This window comes from Aulonocara stuartgranti (assembly GCF_965226115.1).
Source record: "Aulonocara stuartgranti genome assembly, chromosome: 12".
Lineage (NCBI taxonomy): Eukaryota > Metazoa > Chordata > Actinopteri > Cichliformes > Cichlidae > Aulonocara > Aulonocara stuartgranti.
This window is the reverse complement of record NC_138948.1, coordinates 20,746,714-20,765,239: the sequence shown is the minus strand read 5'-3', so window position 1 is coordinate 20,765,239 and position 18,526 is coordinate 20,746,714. Positions and strand designations below refer to the sequence as shown.

The 18,526-nt window shown below is 39.1% G+C and overlaps 1 protein-coding gene across 1 annotated transcript; it reads right to left on the bottom strand.

Annotated features, from left to right (window-relative positions):
• Positions 1–352: 352 nt before the first annotated feature.
• Positions 353–18,262, bottom strand: lnpep (leucyl/cystinyl aminopeptidase). The gene is made up of 22 exons (XM_082553654.1): positions 17,818–18,262; positions 15,712–15,806; positions 15,035–15,237; positions 14,205–14,316; positions 13,832–14,089; positions 13,545–13,735; positions 11,518–11,656; positions 10,725–10,859; positions 10,458–10,578; positions 10,191–10,342; positions 9,990–10,103; positions 9,759–9,890; positions 9,483–9,617; positions 7,470–7,630; positions 7,294–7,382; positions 6,981–7,164; positions 6,719–6,875; positions 5,655–5,839; positions 4,089–4,250; positions 2,429–2,569; positions 2,261–2,342; positions 353–2,165 (listed from the first exon to the last, which is right to left on the bottom strand). Exons 1-22 carry the CDS (start codon positions 17,843–17,845, stop codon positions 2,034–2,036), a joined length of 3,108 nt encoding a protein of 1,035 aa, XP_082409780.1. The 5' UTR covers positions 17,846–18,262; the 3' UTR covers positions 353–2,033.
• Between the last annotated feature and the right edge of the window lie 264 nt (positions 18,263–18,526).

Genomic DNA, 18,526 nt, shown 5'->3' with positions numbered 1-18,526 from the left:
ATGATTGCCAGGACTCTGACAGAAAATGAGACATGAAAATCAAACTCTCCGGCTAATGTAACAAGATAGTAAGGCCTTTCTAAGGAAAATGAGCCAAAATCATCAGGAGGATAAAAATGCAAGGATTCCAAAATATTTCTGTAAAGTCATTATAGATATAATGGAATAAATAAAGGGGGAAACTTTACTGGTAAAGTGTAACCAAATCGGTACCATCTCAGTTCTTCACAGTGCCGTACACCATCGTTCTCACCTGTTCACAGGAATAGTTGCATTCTCCGAAATAAAAAAAAGGCCACCATTACCAGCAACTGTGCACAGATGCCTTTGTAACAACAGTCTGTTGTTACTGTTTTGGACATTGGGTTTTTTTTTTTTTTTTTTTTTTTTTTTTACACATCAATGGAACAAACAATATTATGACCACCAAAAAAGAGATGCAGGCCTCCTGAATGTAATGATGATCACATTTCACCTGCCAATCATGGCAAGCAATAGAGTGAATAAGTACCGCTTTGGCTGAGGGTACAGCTGTACTTAAATAACATCTTGTTGCAAAACTGGAGGAGCTATCTCAAGACAATAAATAGTGAACATACAGAGGTGGTTAACACTGGACCAACTTTAAACATTCCTATTTTTGGCTGACAAGTAACAGCTTACTGAGCAAACTATCAACATGGATTGTTCTTCTGTATACTTTGGATACTTAAATATGCACATTAGCCCTTAAAACACAACATTCATGAGCAAATGACCTCCAGGTGTTGTCTCAAATCAAGAGATGCAGTAAAACACTTTAACCAAGACTCCTGATCAGGTAGATGTGTACAGTCACACACACACACACACACACACACACACACACACACACACACACACACACACACACACACACACACACACACACACACACACACACACACACACACACACACACACACACACACACACGAGAAAGCTAATTATTAAATTGTTTAAAGTTTAGATGTTTAAAATGGTACATCCAAAACGGCAAGGGAAAAGGCTTTGGGGTTGAGCATATCTACACTATAATTACAACTTTACAAGCGGAAAAAGCCAAAGAGTGAGTCTGTAAAGTGACTTCATTGCAGGAAAGTGATCCAAATTTAAAAAGAAAAAAAAAAATTAAAAAATTGTTGATTAAAGCTTGGCTGGGATTAAAGTTTGGGGGAGAGATAGAAAGGAAGGAAGAAATGAATGTTTAGCTCCAGTGTGCACTGCCTGCTCTCACCTAAGACACAATGGCTATCATTTTAAACCTGCACTATTTTTTGTACATCATCTACAGTACACAGTGGGATATTTTTGTCAGTACATTCATTCAATACCAACACACTGGCATCTACTCATCAACGAACAAATCTTGTAGCCCAACCATGACTAGTATAGCAAACACTTGGGATCGCATGAATAATTAGTACAGGCTGACAGGTAGATATTCTTCCAACAAAAAGACACGTGGTTACTTTAACTCTAAGGATAATCCTATCTATCAAGTAACATTAATTTAAATTCATCATTGCTGAGAAATCCCTGACAGCTGCATCTTCACATACACAGTAATATTGACATTAATCATACTATTGAGTTTATTTTAAAGTGGCCGTTTTACAGCTCACGATGAAAGGTGCCTGAGAGATGGTTGGGCCAAAGGAGTGTGGGTGAAAGCATGATTGTCTGCTCAGGCGTGAGGTTTAGATGAGAACTGCGGAAGAGGTTTGGTCAACAGCATAAAACATGAGGAGTGTGTATTGCATCTGACGACCCCCTGTCACAATCACACACACACAATCAGATCCACCCTGAGCTATCATGTACAACTTACAGGACCAATCTCAAAAATTAAAACAACCTGTCCAACCAGCTAGAGCACAACCACTGATTAGCGCTCTGGTCTGGATGAGGGGAGGTAAAGGACACAGTCCTAAGATAGTGCAAATACTGTTGTTGTCTCAAAGAAACAGCCCAGTTGCTTGTTACTGGGGTGGAGACTTGTTGGAGCATCCGTGTTACAGCCATTTTTGGAGTGTAGGCAGGTTCCTGTCCATCCAGCGCTGATTCAGCTTTATGGTTTCCAAAGCTTCCTGCACGCTTCTCATCTGAGAGCCACGCTCCTTCAGACCAGAGAAGAAAGCCTGCACCTATAAGACATCAAAACACACAAGCTCAGCTCACGAAACAAGTACACTGAGAGTCAAACAAATGCATTCTCATAAGAAATGACTTAAGGACATACTTTATGAAGTTGTGCCTGTGTGGAGGACTGGGAGGTAACAGATTTGATGATTGCCTGGATGGCAAAGGAGCCAATAGGGAACCTGCAGCCCAAAAGACAAAATCGTTGAATTTTCAGGTGAAATTATCTCAAAATGCTATACAAAGGGAAACTCTGAGACTAACTTACTTCTCTATGAGGCGGTCCCAGTTCTCTTGTATGAAGTCCCAGGCAAACAAACAACCAGCAAAGCTCTGACACATAGTGCTGATAACCAAAGGCAACTCCTGAGTCTGAATGAGACTTCCCCTCAGACCAAACGACAGAATCCTAGAAAGAAACCAAACATGTCAAAAGGACCCTGATTGTAACTACACAGCGTGGGGATCAAACAATCTTTAGTATAAAGAAGTACATTTTGAAAGCTTTAAGTTGAGATAGAGGAGAATTTTAAAAAACTGAAGCCATAAACCAAAGTGTAATGCTCTTTGCCGCTCTCCCTTAAAAATGTGCCAGAAAACAGAACATAGCATTACTTCAAAATAACTGGGAAGTCTGTGGTCATTACAATTCCCAGATCAATGTGAAAATGCACAAAATCTTCATTTGCTGACTTCTTGTTGTAATCTAGAAACATTTTTTATACTTTCACTCCTGTATACTAATGCTGGTATTATCACAAAAGGCTTAACAATACATCCTATTGAAAATTCAGGGGAGTTAATGACTTTACTGTAAAGCCATCCAGTGGGTCGAATTGGACCCTTTGGTGTTTGACACACGTTTGACACCACTGCCGTACATCTCAAAGGTTTATAACTATTATATTAACAGGTTTTAAAACAAATAACTTCTAATATACAAATCTCAACCTTTTAATAACAACATTTTCACGACTTGTTAAATATCCATGATAAATAAATGCAGATGTACAGAGAGACAGGGCAGTGTCTAGCAGATGTTGCGATTCACCAGTCACATCAATCTATGATCTATGTCCCTGCTCTCACTTATGATCACAAGCTCTGAGTAGTGACCAAAAGAATAAGACCGATGCAAGCAGCAGAAATGATCTTTCTTTGAAGGCTGTCTGGGCTCTTCCATGGAGACAGGACTCAGTGTAGAGCTGCTACTCCTCTGTTTTGAAAGATCCCAGCAGAGGTGACTAGGATCCCTTCTGGGCCCCTTTTGGATGAGATGTTTTGTGCCTGTTCTACCAGTAAGAGCCCCTGGGGCAGACCAAGGACATGCTGGAGAGATTACATCTGGGAGCAACTGACTTTACACCAGAAGAGCTGGTGGAGCAAGGTCTGTGCTTCTCTGCGTAGGCTGCTGTTTATTCACACCCGCATGGATGGAAATAAATGGATGGACTTACTGAAAAAGACATCAGCTACATTCTAACATAATCTAGCATCCCCAAAATGCAGTCTAATCAACTTATTGAAGATCAGTTTGTTTAGATGTGTGGGGCACCATTATACATTACAGTATAATGATGCCCCAAACGCAGAACAAGTTTGAAGTAATTTAATAACAGTTTTCCACCTGCTGAGTCAGTAAACATCAAGATTGCTTATGCCAGAAACAAAAAACAAACTATAAATACTTCGCAGGGTCAGTAACAATTTTTACATGTAAACTACAGTAATATAACTACAGCACTGACAAGGTGAGTAACTGTGAGACCTTGAGTATGTCAAACTTTTGCTCTGGTGGAATCAAGTGAAGTCATTTTAATGGCATCGCAGGACTTTGAGTTGCAGATGAAATTAATGGGCGGGGAAACGGACTTTGTTAAAATAGCGCATAATTAACAAATGCAAAAACAAAACAAAAAAAAACTTACTGTACTAAACGTTGTGGGTTCTGAGTGGATGCTAGGCCCTTTAGCATTTTCCGCTTCTCTGAATCGTACGTGGCATGTACATATATGTTGAAAAGAGCGTCCCAGGTTTCATCAGACCGGCCAGCCACTGTAAATACAGTCTGCTGCAGATCACCAGGAATCCTATGACAATAAATACAAAAGAAACAGACTTTTACTTTTGCTACTCAATTCTAATTTTCTGATTCCATTAGGTCCCATCACCTTCCATAGAGATTGAAAATGTGGCGTAAAACCGCAAAGGATTATGGGTACGAGTGGCAAGCGGTACTAGCACACGCAGGCTTTCACATGAAAACAGTCACACAGTGATAAAAAGAAACAGAAAGAATGGCAAGATGCTGTTGTATTATTAACTGCAATAGCCGGTCGCATACCAGCCACGGGAAGCCGACCGGTAAAGAGATCAGTTGTTATCGGATTACGTTGTGGAAGAGAAATTGTTTAAGCCATGTTTCTGAAGTAACAAAGAGCCGACGGATGACCTGGATTGCAGCCATTCGAAGACCAAATATAATGTCCCAGAACACTCCAGTTCACATGTTAGTCTGCTCCAAGCATTTCCATAAAGGTAAGTCTTCTGTTTAACATGATTGTTGATGTAGGTTACAAATAAGTCTTATATTGATTTGAAATGAATTCGTTACGCTATGCTGCTTTGTTCACTGTGGCTTTGCGGGCCAATGTTTGTTGTGTTTTGTAGGAAAACCAGCCTACAAAATGCTGGAATACAGACTGGGCACCCTCTATCAACCTGGGTCATACTGATTTTAAAGCTGCTACCACAGCGGGATTTGATCGGTTAAGAGAGAGAGAGCTCAAAACAGCCATGAAAAGTCCCACATATATGTGCCCAAGTGTTGTATTGAAGCAATCAAGTGATGAATAACTGTTTTCCAATATGTTGTTTTAATATGGTTTTTTGGCATTGTTGATTTGTTTTTCACCGAAGCAGCTAATAAAGCATGATGGAATACAATGTTGCGTCTTTCCTGTAAGATTCTATAATAGAATGAAACAATAATGCCAGTTATAAATAGAGACATTGAATTGAATGAATTCTTATTTTATTTCTATTAGATCTGAAAATGTTGTGTAATACTACAACCTGAAATGACAAATAGATTGCGTTGGCCAGGAGATAAAGAAAAAAATGTAACAACAGCTGTGAAATGGAATAGTCCAAATCACCAAAGTAAACTGGACCTGGGCTTGTTGTAGGGATCTGAAGTTTTTAAACATTTTGTGAGTGCATACACTCACCGTCGTTTTGTACACAACAGTTTTGGGGGCAAATAAAATGCAAGTAGGGATTAAAACCGCAGAATTAATGATGCTGGAAATACTAGCTCTTGATGCAGTGTTTTGATTTTGTTGCCACTCCTACCCACAATACAATGCGCAAAAGTCACGTGGTCTGTCAATCTCTATTTCTAAAATGATGTTTGACTAATACTGTTCACCGTGTTACCAGCTTGAAACAAAGCAGAGTAAGACAATGAAATGTTTGTTGTGCTCTGGACGTACCTGAGAGTACCATTTGACTCCATGTACTTTTTGAACAGGGACGTGGCCTGCTGGGTGCAGTTTTCATCATTCAGATTACAGGCCATCTCCAGCAGAGCAGAGCGCAGCTCCTGTTTGGACACATTCTCTTCTTCTTCCCATGTTTGTTTGGCCGTCAGATTACGAAATTTGCTCATAATAAAATTCTGTCAAAAAACAAACAAACAAAACAAACCCCAAAACAAAACACATTCATTAGCATGATAAAGCCAAAACGCAGATGAACTAGGAAAAAGACTTGCTCTGACCTTATCAAAGATACGTTATGTGTTAAGTGTCAAATCAAAGTCAGATTTTTTTTTAGCAAATTAAAGTTTTATCACGTAATATGACGTAAAAAAAAAAAAAGAAAAAAAAAGAAGTAATGTTAAAAGATGTAGATTAATAGTGAAATTAAAGAACGTCATACTGGCCGTTTTGTGAAATATAACAATTGTGTCAATCGTGTTTACTGTTGAAGTCACTGCTGCTAGAAGAAGCAGGAGGAATTGTAAAGTGTACAGGGCTATACTCTCTGCTCAGATCCAGAGAAATGCGGCAAAACTGATCAGAAAACTCTTAACAGTATAAATGTATGACAAACCAAAGTACATTGCAAAATCAGTCCAAGAAAAACGAGGCATTCTTCAATGGCCAAGACATTCACCTGATCTCAATCAAATAGAGCAACTTTTCAGTCAAACTGAAAAAGAAGACAGAGAGACCCACAAATAAGCAGCGGCTGAAGGTGGCTGCAGTAAAGGCTTAGCAGAACATCTTAAGGGAGAAAACACACCAACTGGGGATACCTGTGAGTCCTAGACTTCAGGCAGGACTGCAAAGGACTTTTAGCCAGGTATTGAAAACTACCCCAGATACAGCTAATGTAAAGTTTTTTATTAAACCCCCTGAATTAAAGATTCAAGTCTGCACTTCAATCACATCTTGGCAGTTTGATTTAAAATCCATTGTTTTGGAGTCAGAAGCAAAACTTTAAAAATTCTGTCTTTACTGAAAATCTAATTTCTTGGGTGTGAGTTCAATACCTTCATGCGGGATGCAAGATTAGACTCCTGTCTTTTTTCAAGCTGTCGGTAGATATTATTGAGCTGTAAAAGGGCCTCTGTCACAGGAGAAGTCTCAGTGTCCGCTGAGACATATTTCAGTAGATTTATGACCTGCAGGAAGGACACACGTCCCAATCTAGTGACGACACGGGACAAACGAGGAACAGAAGAGCATCAAAATGAAGCAGAAGAAATTTAAAAAAGACTTTCATCACTAAATACAATTAAAAGACTTTGATACCTGGAGAGAGCAAAGATGTTATGTATAAGTGAAGCACGGTCCTCGTGTGTAAGAACGCCGACATTTGAGAACAAAGCTTGAGCAAGAGCAGACCAGCCATCCTTTCCGTAGTCCACTATGTAGAAGCCTGTATTTTTGTAGTTCAACTTCAGCCAAGTTACATTTTCTGACAGCTTAAATGTGTCTGAAAATACAAAAAAAACAAACAAACCCCAAAACAAAACAAATAAACACATGAATACACTTAAAACTTTTCATTCGAGAGCAGCTCAGCCAAGGACAATTAGAATAGGTTTCTATTTTAGTCTTTTACCTGATTTATTTTTCAGAGTGAAAACCTGTCTGCACTCAGGGGCCAAACTACAGCTGTCGTTCACGTACGTCACTGGAATATGCCACAAGCTAAACAGAGTGCACACTACAGTTAGCACGGTGGTGTCCTTATGATTTATGTGTGTCTGTCTGTCTGTGTGGTAATGTGTAACCCACCTTGACGTATGCGTGGTATTGTCAGATGTGAGCAAGAAGTGCTCCTGTGCGAGTGTCACCTGGTTTCCCATGAGGTTCACAGTGACCAGTGGGAAGCCTTTCTGTGATGTCCACGATGTCATCATCTGCGATACATTCATGTGGTGCGTGGACTTATCGGTCTGAGGATAGGAAGGGGAATATTTGATCTGTGTGTGCAGCCAAATGTCACGCTTTCATTTTTTCTCCACACATGAGAATTAGTGTAGAAGGGGACTCATATTTTGCAGCTATATTCTCAAAATTTGTGCAAACAATTACAATTTCTAGTATCCAAATGGCAACAAAGTGTACACTACTCACAGAATCTATCCAAAAAGATCTCTTTGATGAACAGATCAAAGATAAACTCTAAACTATGAGAGACTTGTTGATCAAGTTGTTAGCATTGTGGCAGACAATAAGATGACTAAGCAAATGAAAGCATCAACTTTAACTGAGGTCATTAGGTTGAAACACTCTTGTCACAATTATATAGTCTTTGCATCTGTCTTGTGCTCTGCCATCAAAAGGGAATAAGCAAGAGAACAAGCAAGGGAACATTCTATGTAGAGCATATTAGCTACATTTGAATTATAGATTGACTGCAATACCTCAGCAAAGAGTAAACAGAATAAAAATATCTATTTAAAAAAAGAAGTTCTAAATAATCTCCATTATGAGACTATTTATCAAGTTAGAAAACAAGGTAATATAACATATCTATATTTAACAGGACTATTTTCAAAAGGCCTTATAAGAGCCTACTCAGGACTCATATGTAATCATCTGTATCTTGCATAGTTGCAATGCTATCCACTAACAAAATCTTTCCTTATATGCAAAGACGTAAACAGTGTAGTACAGATAAAGCACTTGTAGTTGCTGCTACAGTAGATTAGAGCCCATCAGGCATTATCTATTTACTAGTTTGATATCAGCAAGTATAATGTTGATAGATGACAAGTAAAAAAAAAAAAAAAGTAAAGCAGGGACAGGAGAAACACTCTTTAACCAGGTTATGAGTGTTGGTGTTACATAGTTTGTTCACCAGAGGGCACTATGCATCTTCCTTTTTGGTAACATGGGTGTTTGGAACTAGGATACATCCTGGTGACTAATTTTCTAGCCGTTTAAATGAGAGAGAAAAACTTTGTTTACTCAACGAGCCCAAAGGTCAGAACCTTCTTACAAATATTTCATTTGTATTTTAAGGGCTATATGAACCCATTAATCATATTTCTTATTAGACAATCATGTTTTAAATGTTGCTTAAAGGTGCGGCACTTTACATTCTGTATAATGTTGTAAATATGCACAATATCAGATTAACTTACAGCCTTTGGCTAGCCATAGCAGAACTAGCAGCAGTAGCCTCAGTTTCTTCCTGTCTAGCTTCTACACTCCAGTTTACTCCAGTTTATTCTGGCAAAACCAACCTACGGCTGCTCATGCTTTACTATAAAGTACTACAGATAAGCGCAGGCAGCACTCTGGCAGCCATCTGTTTTACTTTTCCCTCGTTCATTTACAATTTCCTTTCACGGACACACAGAGAGGTGTGTGCAGCCAACTGTAAAGGCTGCAGTCTGACAGTGCCCAGCGGTTGTGTAACATCTTTGACAATATCTTCCATTTAAAAAAATAAGAATGCTACATATAGCCAACTCTTATTTCTAGCAGCAACGTTTGAACTTCTAGTCAATTAGTCATGCACATCTTTTAACACAACAACCAGCTGATCCATGCAGATTTAGGGAGAGTGTAAATGAGTAAATAAATAGGTGTTGTGCGACAGAAAGAAAAAAAAATTGATTTTTAAATCAACAAATATTGGTATTGGTCTTAAAAATACTGTATTGGTCAAGCTCTATGGTAAATTTTACCAAGGCTACATTTTGCCACAATCCCACTTCACAAAGGGGAAAAAATAACCAGCCACTGTGTCAGTAAAAACACACATATGCATGAACATAAAAAACACACCACTAATACCTGTGTGAGGCTGTTCCAGAGGTCATCAGTGTCTGTATTTAATCCACTGAACTGTTTGAGATATTCAATGATACCCTTTCTGAACTGTTGATCTCCGGGGAAGGAAGCATTCAGCATTAGAAGAATGGATGCACCCTGGAAGACAAAGAATAATAAACTAGCAATAAACTATCAAGAATTCATGTGAGGGTCACTATTTCCTTAAATGAACAGCTAGAAATCAAAGTTAAGTGAATTAATGAACAGCATGTGATGTACTTATAAGTCAGAGTTTACCTTTTCATAAGAGACAGAGTCAAACATCTCCTCTACTTGTTCTGTTGTATTAACGTCTGTCGACACAGCGTGCGAGGAGTTTAGTGCATCTTTGTCTAGGGCTCTGAACCGCACTGAGAGGAATAAATTACCCTGCAAACAAACAGGACATACTGCATATGTAGGAGCACATAACATTATCTGATTTAAAACTATGACAAATAATTTGGCAAGCTACACGGCAGAACGTACAGTTTCCAGGTCGGGCGACACTTCCTGCAGTGACATGTACTCCATGTAAGTGGCAAAGCCTTCGTTGAGCCACAGGTCATTCCACCATGTCATAGTCACCAGGTTTCCAAACCACTGTAAAACAAAAAAAAACAAAAAAACATTGGACATGTGAACATATTCACTGTTTCTTTTCACAGATACAAACACAAACAAAAGTACCTGATGAGCAAGCTCATGTGCTATGACAGAAGCCACCACTTGTTTTTCCAGGAGAGAAGACTCTTTGCCCACTAACAAAGTGGTTTCCCGAAAAGTGATTAGCCCCCAGTTCTCCATGGCTCCTGCCAGGAAGTCAGGAATAGCTACCAAGTCTGACACCAGAGAAAGACAGCATATGGGGTTGTGTAAAAACGGGACAGGGGGAGAACAGTTACACAAGGATAGAGCACAGAGTGTGTATAATTAAATATCCATTGGTTTACTCACCTAGTTTTTTGAGAGGGTAATTAATGTCAAAGAAGTTATTGTAAAACTCCAGCAGTTTAGAGGTTATGGTCAGAGCATACTCAGTGTGCCCATTTTTCTCTGGTACAGAGTAGACTGACACCTAACACAAACAATAAAAGGTATTTATATGTATACACATATATATAGTTTATCAACAACAGCACAGCCTCACTGAAAAATACATTTTAAAAAAAATATTTGCAGAGGCTGAACTGAAACAGAAAAATATTTCTCTGCTAGACCTACCTGGGTTTCTGAAACATTTTTGGTGTTAGGGGTGAAGTCAGCAACGATGAAGGCCACCAGGTAAGTGCTCATGTTAACACTGGTCTTTTCAAACTCATCCTGCACAAGGCCATTGGAGAGATTTGTGGATTTTGCCTGAAATACACAAAACAAGGATGTATTGAAGTCCTCTGCAATAAATCAGTATTGTTGACTTATTGTGGATGAATACAGCAGTGCAGCACACCATCTGGTAGTATTGACTGTACCCCCACCGTGACCTGAGAAGCCATAGTGGTTACAAGAATTACAAAGTCTTCAGGACAGGATATTATTATAATTATGCTTTGTAAACTGTGGTTACATAGTGACAAAGCACAATTGTAAGTTTACTGCAACTGACAGTATCTTAAAAAATCGAAACTCTGTGAACTCTATAATACAGTGGACAAACCCATCATGTAAGCCTCCTCAGAAGAAAGCATATTTCATTTTGTACATCCAAGCCGGTATGTAACAGCTGGCATTAATTTAAAATTGTCACCATTCAGCATCTGTACAAAAAAAGACGAATCACTTCTTCAAAAGCCAAACCTCTATTAGGATGTTAAACTCTCATGCTACTGTAACCAAATGTAATTCAAACCTTGTGTCAGTTTTCATACATTTAAATCTAGTCGGATACTGCCAAAAATAACAAATGAACAAGTGAATAAAAATAATTCAACCACATATGAATGAAGCCTTATAAAACACTGAGTAGAATGTTTCAACCATTAGTATCATAATGCAAAACTCATTCATTTTAAATTACCTTGGGCATGTTTGAAAGAGTCATGTAGGTTTTTTTTCTGCTGATTTTAATCAGGAATGTCGCTTTGAAAGCTGGTTCATCAAAACAAGGGAAGGTTTTCCTGGCCGACAGCGGCTCAAACTGTGTTGCTGCTAGGACCCTGGGGAAAAGAGGGGGTGAACATGACCATGCTGGAAATGTTTAAACTCCATAAAACATTTTCTTTCTGTATTTGTTATTTTTAAAGCACTCATTTGTTAGACTGTGGCGATGAGATGAGCTGACTCCATAGTCTGTACTTATGGCAGAACCAATTCAATTGTTCCTATATAGCACCAATTCACAACAATAGTCGCCTTAATGTGAAGTATATTTTAAGTGTAAGACCCTACAGTATTAGAAAAAAACTCCAACAAGACATCCCCGTGTGAGCAAACACGTGACAACAGTAGGAAAGAAAAAAACCCTTTTAACAGGAAGAAACCTCCAGCAGAACCAGGCTCGGGAAATGACAACTATCTGCCAGTTGAGAGTGAAGGGAAAGGGTAGACAGCAGAGAGAAACAGGTCAAAAGGAAAACTATAAGAGAAAAGGCAGGAGTTTTATAAGTACTAATGATTAAATGCACTAGTAGTGTATAAACACACAGGGAGTGAAAAGAAATGAGTGAAGATGAACTTGTCAGTGCATCATGGGAAGCCCCCAATAGCCTACGCTTAGTACAGTATGAGTCAGGGTCATTAGACCCAGGCTTGACTGTAATCTTTATCAAAAAAGAAAGCTTTGAACCTAATCTTAAAACGTAAAAGTAGAGTGGGAGAAGCCGTCTGTCTCTTCAAGTCCAAACTGGGTGCTGGTTCCAAAATACACGGACCTGATCGATGAAGCCTCCGATTCTACTTTTAAAAACTGTAGGAACCAAAATTAAACCTTGAATCTGAGAGCAAAGTGCTCTAATGAGGTGATATGGTCCTAAGAGGTCTTAAATATAAGGTGGGACCTGATTATTCAAGGTTTTGTATATAAGGAGAAAAATTTTAAATTAAATTCTGGTGCCAATAAGAGAAATACGGTCTTTCTTTCTAGTCTCACAGCAGCATTTAGAATCAAATGAAGGGTTTTCGTGGACTTTTAAGGACAGCCTGATAACAATGCATTACAACAGTCCAGCAAGAAGTAATAAATGCATAAACTAGTTTTTCAGCATCATTCTGACAGGATGATTCTAATTTTAAAGATCTTGTCCACATGAATGAAGGCAGTCCTATATATTTGCTTGATGTGCACGCTGAAGGACATATCCTGGTCAAAATGACTCCAAGATGACTCACAGTGTTACTAAAGGTAACACTATGAGGCCATCTGAAGTAAATATCCTGTTAGATTTTTAGGGCTGAGTACAATAACCTCAGTTACATCTGAATTTAGAAGTAATTTAGGCCTTTATGTGTTTATGACATCCCTTTAATTTAACTAGTTGATTTGCACGACCTGGCTTCATGGATAAATAACGCTGTGCATCATCTGCATAGCAATAAAACTGTATGCAGTGTTTTGTTATAAGGTTGCCTAAATGAAGCAAGTATAAAGTAAAAAGTATTGGTCCCAGCACAGAACTCCACGACTAACTAATTGGAAATCTATCCAACAGATATGACTCAGACCATTGCAGCACAGTTCATCTAATACAAACAGTATGTTCTAATATCTGTAGTAAAATCTTGTGGTCAGTGGTAGCAAACACTGTACTGAGGTCTAACAGGACAAACGCAGATATGAGTTCATTGCCAAAGGCCATTAGAAGATGTTTCATAACCTTCACTAATACTGTTTCAGTGCTATGATGCACTCTCAATCTTGACTGATTAACTAGTCTAGTTAACTAGTCTTTCAAGATTCTTTGAACTAAAAGGAAGATTAAAAACAGTCTATAATTAGTTACAACAGCTGGAACAAATAAGAACTTTTTAAGTAATGCCTTAATTACCGCCACCTTAAAAGCTTGTGGTAAGTAGCCTGCTAATAAACAGCCAATGAGCAAGGGGTACCTTTTGTTTTCATCCTTATCAATGTAGAAGCTCTTGTAGAAACCATCATATGCGTTTGAGAAGTTGGCAGAATATTCCATTGTCAAAACACAGTACTGGCCTGCTTTCAGCTCCTCTGAGAAATTAACAGCTAACTGCTGTCTGGGTTTGTATTCCAGTACAGTCACATCACTGGCCTGCCCATCACCCAACTGGAAGAGAGAAAGTGTTAGTCACAGACTAGCAGACAAAAAAAAAAAAAAAGTAAATTTATTCATCAGAACACAAAAAATTCTCTTCAAACCCACTTTGAAGGTTGCTTTGGTAATGTTGAGATTAGCACCATGGAATACAATGCGGTTTGTGCTGTGAAGTATAGACATGCTGATAACAGTTCTGCCCGTGAAGGTCATTTTGTCGAGGTCGGGGTTCAGGGTGAGGTCATAGCTGAGAGGTTTTATGCTTTGAGGGAGTCGGAGCTGTGCCCATGGAAACAATTCACCATTTGTGGAGATGGGGTAGACTGGCTCAATGGGATTGGTCTTGTTTGGCTTATGACAACCTGCCTGCAGAGGATAGAGAGTTGGAGTGAGCAATGAATGTGTGACTGAGCATGGAGAAAAATAAAATGTTTTTGCTCTGAAATTGATATTCTTGAAGACTAATTAATATTTTCCTTACTTTAGTAAAGGTGCAGCCAGGTAGGAAGTAGAATACCATGGTCACTGAGGCCACTATCACGAGGAATAACACACATACAACTATGGTACGTGATGAGGGTCGTGAACATGACCTGAAATCAAAACGAGATTAACATTACTTACACTAACTCATTTTAAATATGAAGAGGATCTCTCTGCTAACTTGATTGTCAAGTTTTGGTTAATGCGAGCTTTCATAACCGGCATTTAGACAGCGAGTATAAAAATGATCATCTTTCAGTATGAGACAGTTTGCCGGTGAAAGTTGAAGCCTTCACATGCGAAAGTTTTTTATTATGTGACAGGATGTGGTATCTGCATACAGCTTTTTTTTAACATTTACCTTATGTAGTCAATAACAGTACTTTGAGGTTAACCTGCACAATTATTTTAACTATGACTTTGCTATATTTAATGGTTACTTTTTTGATCCGGAAGCACAACTCAAACTTAGACCATCTTAGCCTGTGTTGTCATTGCTGTCATTTCATTCTTGGCACAATGACATAATATAGTTTTAAAACAAAATTGGAATTGTAGCCACAAGTTTTCTGACAGGACTCCTAACAGCATGTCTCTTCATAAATATATATTTGTTTTTCAACAGTACTAACAACTCTGCTGGGCAAACAGGGACTACCAATGTTGTTGTACATGCTGTACTTTTATCTTCCGACTCACTAAGTCAAAATTTGTTTTCCAAAAATACTCAGATCATATAATAATACTAAAGTATTTATGAAGCCCTATATGCCACAGAGAAAAAAAAATTTTTTAAGTAAACTTGCTGCACATTATCCCATACTTTACCTTGGTGGTGCCTGTCTGGTGTAAGGAGAAGAGTTGGATCTGTGAGCAGAGCTTCGGTTCATAAAAGACATGCCCAACAAACGTGCTGAAGACTCGCAGTCCTCCTCATCGTCATCCATGTCGTTTTCCCCCAGGCCTCGCACAAGTAACCGTGAACTACGGGGTTCATATGTCACTTCATCTGGATCAAGAGCAGGAAACGTCTGGAGAGAGCATATCCAGTAGGTTCTATTATCCTCTGGTTAAATCATGCAGATTCCTATTCATTGTATAGACTTTCCATGTAAGTTAGTTAGCACGGGGTAAAATGTCATATGTAGAGGGGGTGACGAGACTGAGTGCAGAGAAATGAATGATAAAAACAATAATCAGGTAAGAGAAGAGTCCAGATAACAGGTAATGAAAGAAGATGTGTTTTAATAATGATTGTAGCTGTCCTTTCTGCAGCTGCAAAAGGATCGAGGAGCTTTAAGAGAGGATTTGGTGACTATTAGAGAATGAGAAAGTGTAAAGACTTTATCTATAAGGCTGTATGATGCAGCATCACTGCGGTGACTGAAAACTAAAACTGCATATGAAGTATTACCATGATGAAGAGATAGCATTGTCAGACAGAAGCAGCTTACAACTATTTGCCCCAATTCGCTCACATTATCAACCCTGACATACTGGCATACCGGAAAGGCTGTGGAGTCTTTGGCTAAATCCACAACATCGGGCTCTTCTTCAAACATGCTGTTCTCAATCATGTTCCTCGGCAGGCTGGCACGCTCTGTAGCACAAAGAGGAAGAGAAATCAGACAGATGCTGCTAAAAAAAAAGGGAAATGATTGAAAGGAGAGAGATGTAACAGAATTAAGATGTAGAATTACAGAGTAGCAGAAGAGACTATCTGGCACAAAGAGCAATGTTGTCACTGAATGCGCTTTCAACACAAAGCCACGTTTCATAAAGTGCTCACAGAGTTTTTGAAATTTCCCGTTAGAACACCTTCTTCAGTATTTCCTGCTTCTTTTATCTACACAGAACAGGTTTATCAGGTTGTTGAAAGACTAAACTGCAGACATTACAAACCTGGAATAACTTCTTCTCCACAGGGAAAAGAAGTGAAAAAAGTCCCCAAATAGGAAAACGCTAAAGCAAAGACTACTCATCACTAGACCATGTCACATGCAGTTTTTAAAGGCGTGCATTTCCTCAAACTAACCTGCATATGCAGCTTTATGACAAGAGAAGGCCTTGTTTTACAAACTTTAAGTCACTGCCTGGAAGCCAGACTTTCCCCACAGTAATTCCTGAAACAATCAGAGGCATGTTCAACTTCCTAATTCAATAACTAAAGTATTAAAATGATGAACTGTGCAACTCTGCAGTTTCAGCCCCACAGTCCATTCATGGTTTTACAGCCTAAACAGTTTTCACTTTCCATTTCATGGCTGTAAGTGGAAAGCACAGAAAGACACTGAACACCTAAAGTGTTCACTCAAAAACAACTACAGCAAACAAAGATGAGCTTTAACTCCCAAAGAAAGTCAGCAGACCAGAAATGTCAGAGGTGAATTATTTTGCTCCTTGTGTGCTCAGTACAGTGTTTCTGATATGACAGCGTGGGTCGACACAGTCTCCCTGTCTGGACCACACTGCTGCATGATGAATATCTATAAATAGGTTAGGAGCTAAGCAATGGGCAAAGTGGAAGGTCTACAAGGGTTTATAAGAATAGCAGTGACTAAACACGTTAAACAGATATTTCATATGAGCAAAATGACATTCTCAGAAGAGAGAAGTGGTTATGGTGATGGTTATGATTAAGCAGGATAAATGTAAAACACCCACAGGTCTGTGTGTAAATACACTAAAGCAGTCTATCGGCAAACTGGGGTTTTCCTGTTTATGCAAAACAAGTACAAACCCAACAGCAGACTCACAGAACTACAGCTAAATATGTGCCTGTGTTTGGCAGGTGTGTCCCCAAGTAATAAAACACAGAAAACACACTGCAAAATGGCTCACTCTTTAAAGTTTATAGGAAGGGAGAATATGTAAACGTTTTAACATCATTATCTGATGAAAATGTGATTACGAAATACAAGTTTGGTCTCAGAAAATCACCAAGTCACAATCAAACCTCCTTACATGCACGCAAAGATACACAAAAACAGGAAGTCAAACTACAGTGATTTTGCTGCTGCTGCTACTTTCCTCTGAGCTGTTATAGTGTGTACACAGCCCTCTCTTTTGTTTGCTCTAATAAAACAATGCACGTCCTGGGACCATAACAGAGGTTATAAACAACATGAGCGGCTGGGAGCGTGACTTATCGGCGCTCCACGTCAGGAGAAAACACAGCAGCTATCAAACCAAGCACACTTATATCGAGCGAACAGTGCTGCTATGCTGTTACAGATAACTTGAAACGTAACAGGGTGCTGTGTTAACACAACCTCTGTTCTTAAGCTGTTAGAAATGTGTTTCACTATCTTTATTTCAGTTAAAATATTTAAGCAGCCCACTGATTGATGCTTATGGGGAAATGAAACTCGTATGCAAATGTAAGTGTCATGTCACGGTAGGACTATCAACAATCAACAAGATCGATTGAGAGTAAAATTAAGGAAATTACGCAGCAAAGACAAAGCTGCTTTAATACAGTTTTTAAAAAGTCAATCGCAGCATGTGTCCTCGGGTGAATGTCACTCCCAGCCAAATGTCCCGACAGTTATTAGCTGGCCTGCTGCTGTTAGCTTGCTCTTTTACTGTACCCTCTGCCCGTGTCTACTTACCTGAACTGTTACTGTCAAACAAATCCATGGTAAGATATCTCAAAAGATCTTGTCCCGTCCAAAACAAAAAAATTGGGAAACCTCTGCACTCTCAAAGACGCTAGACAGCCGAAATGATTTTATCGCTGGCAACAACCCACCGCAGGCTCCCTGACACTACACTAGCGGTAGCTAACTACGTAGTAGCTAGCCTGAAACTAGCCAACTTCTGACAATTGTAACCGACTGAAATACATTCAGTTAGCTAACGTTAGCCGCTTTCCATAACTTTATCGCCCATAGCTGTTTATTCAAGTTAAAAAGCGAGTAAGGGGCGGTTGTCGTTAACTAATACACCTTGAGCTAAAAACACATGAACTACTCTTGCTCGCTAAAACGCTCGGCAAACAACAAACACACGAGCAAATGACACTTTTCCTCCTCTCCGATCAGTTGTTGACGACCTCCCGTCAAATTACAATACTCACATCTGATTGGATGTTCCCACCGGGAGGCGGGGCCACGTGCACGACGGATGCTTGCGCCCCTACCAAAATAGGTTTTTTGGTTCTCCTGAGAGGACGACGTTCGTGTATATGGTAAATACAGCGTTTTTATATTCTATTTTGGATGTGTATGCATGTTTGTGTAAAGTGGGGGAAATAATTATTCCATTCCCTGTTGACTTCCAAAGAGATGACCAGTGCCTAGATTTTATGATAGTTTCATT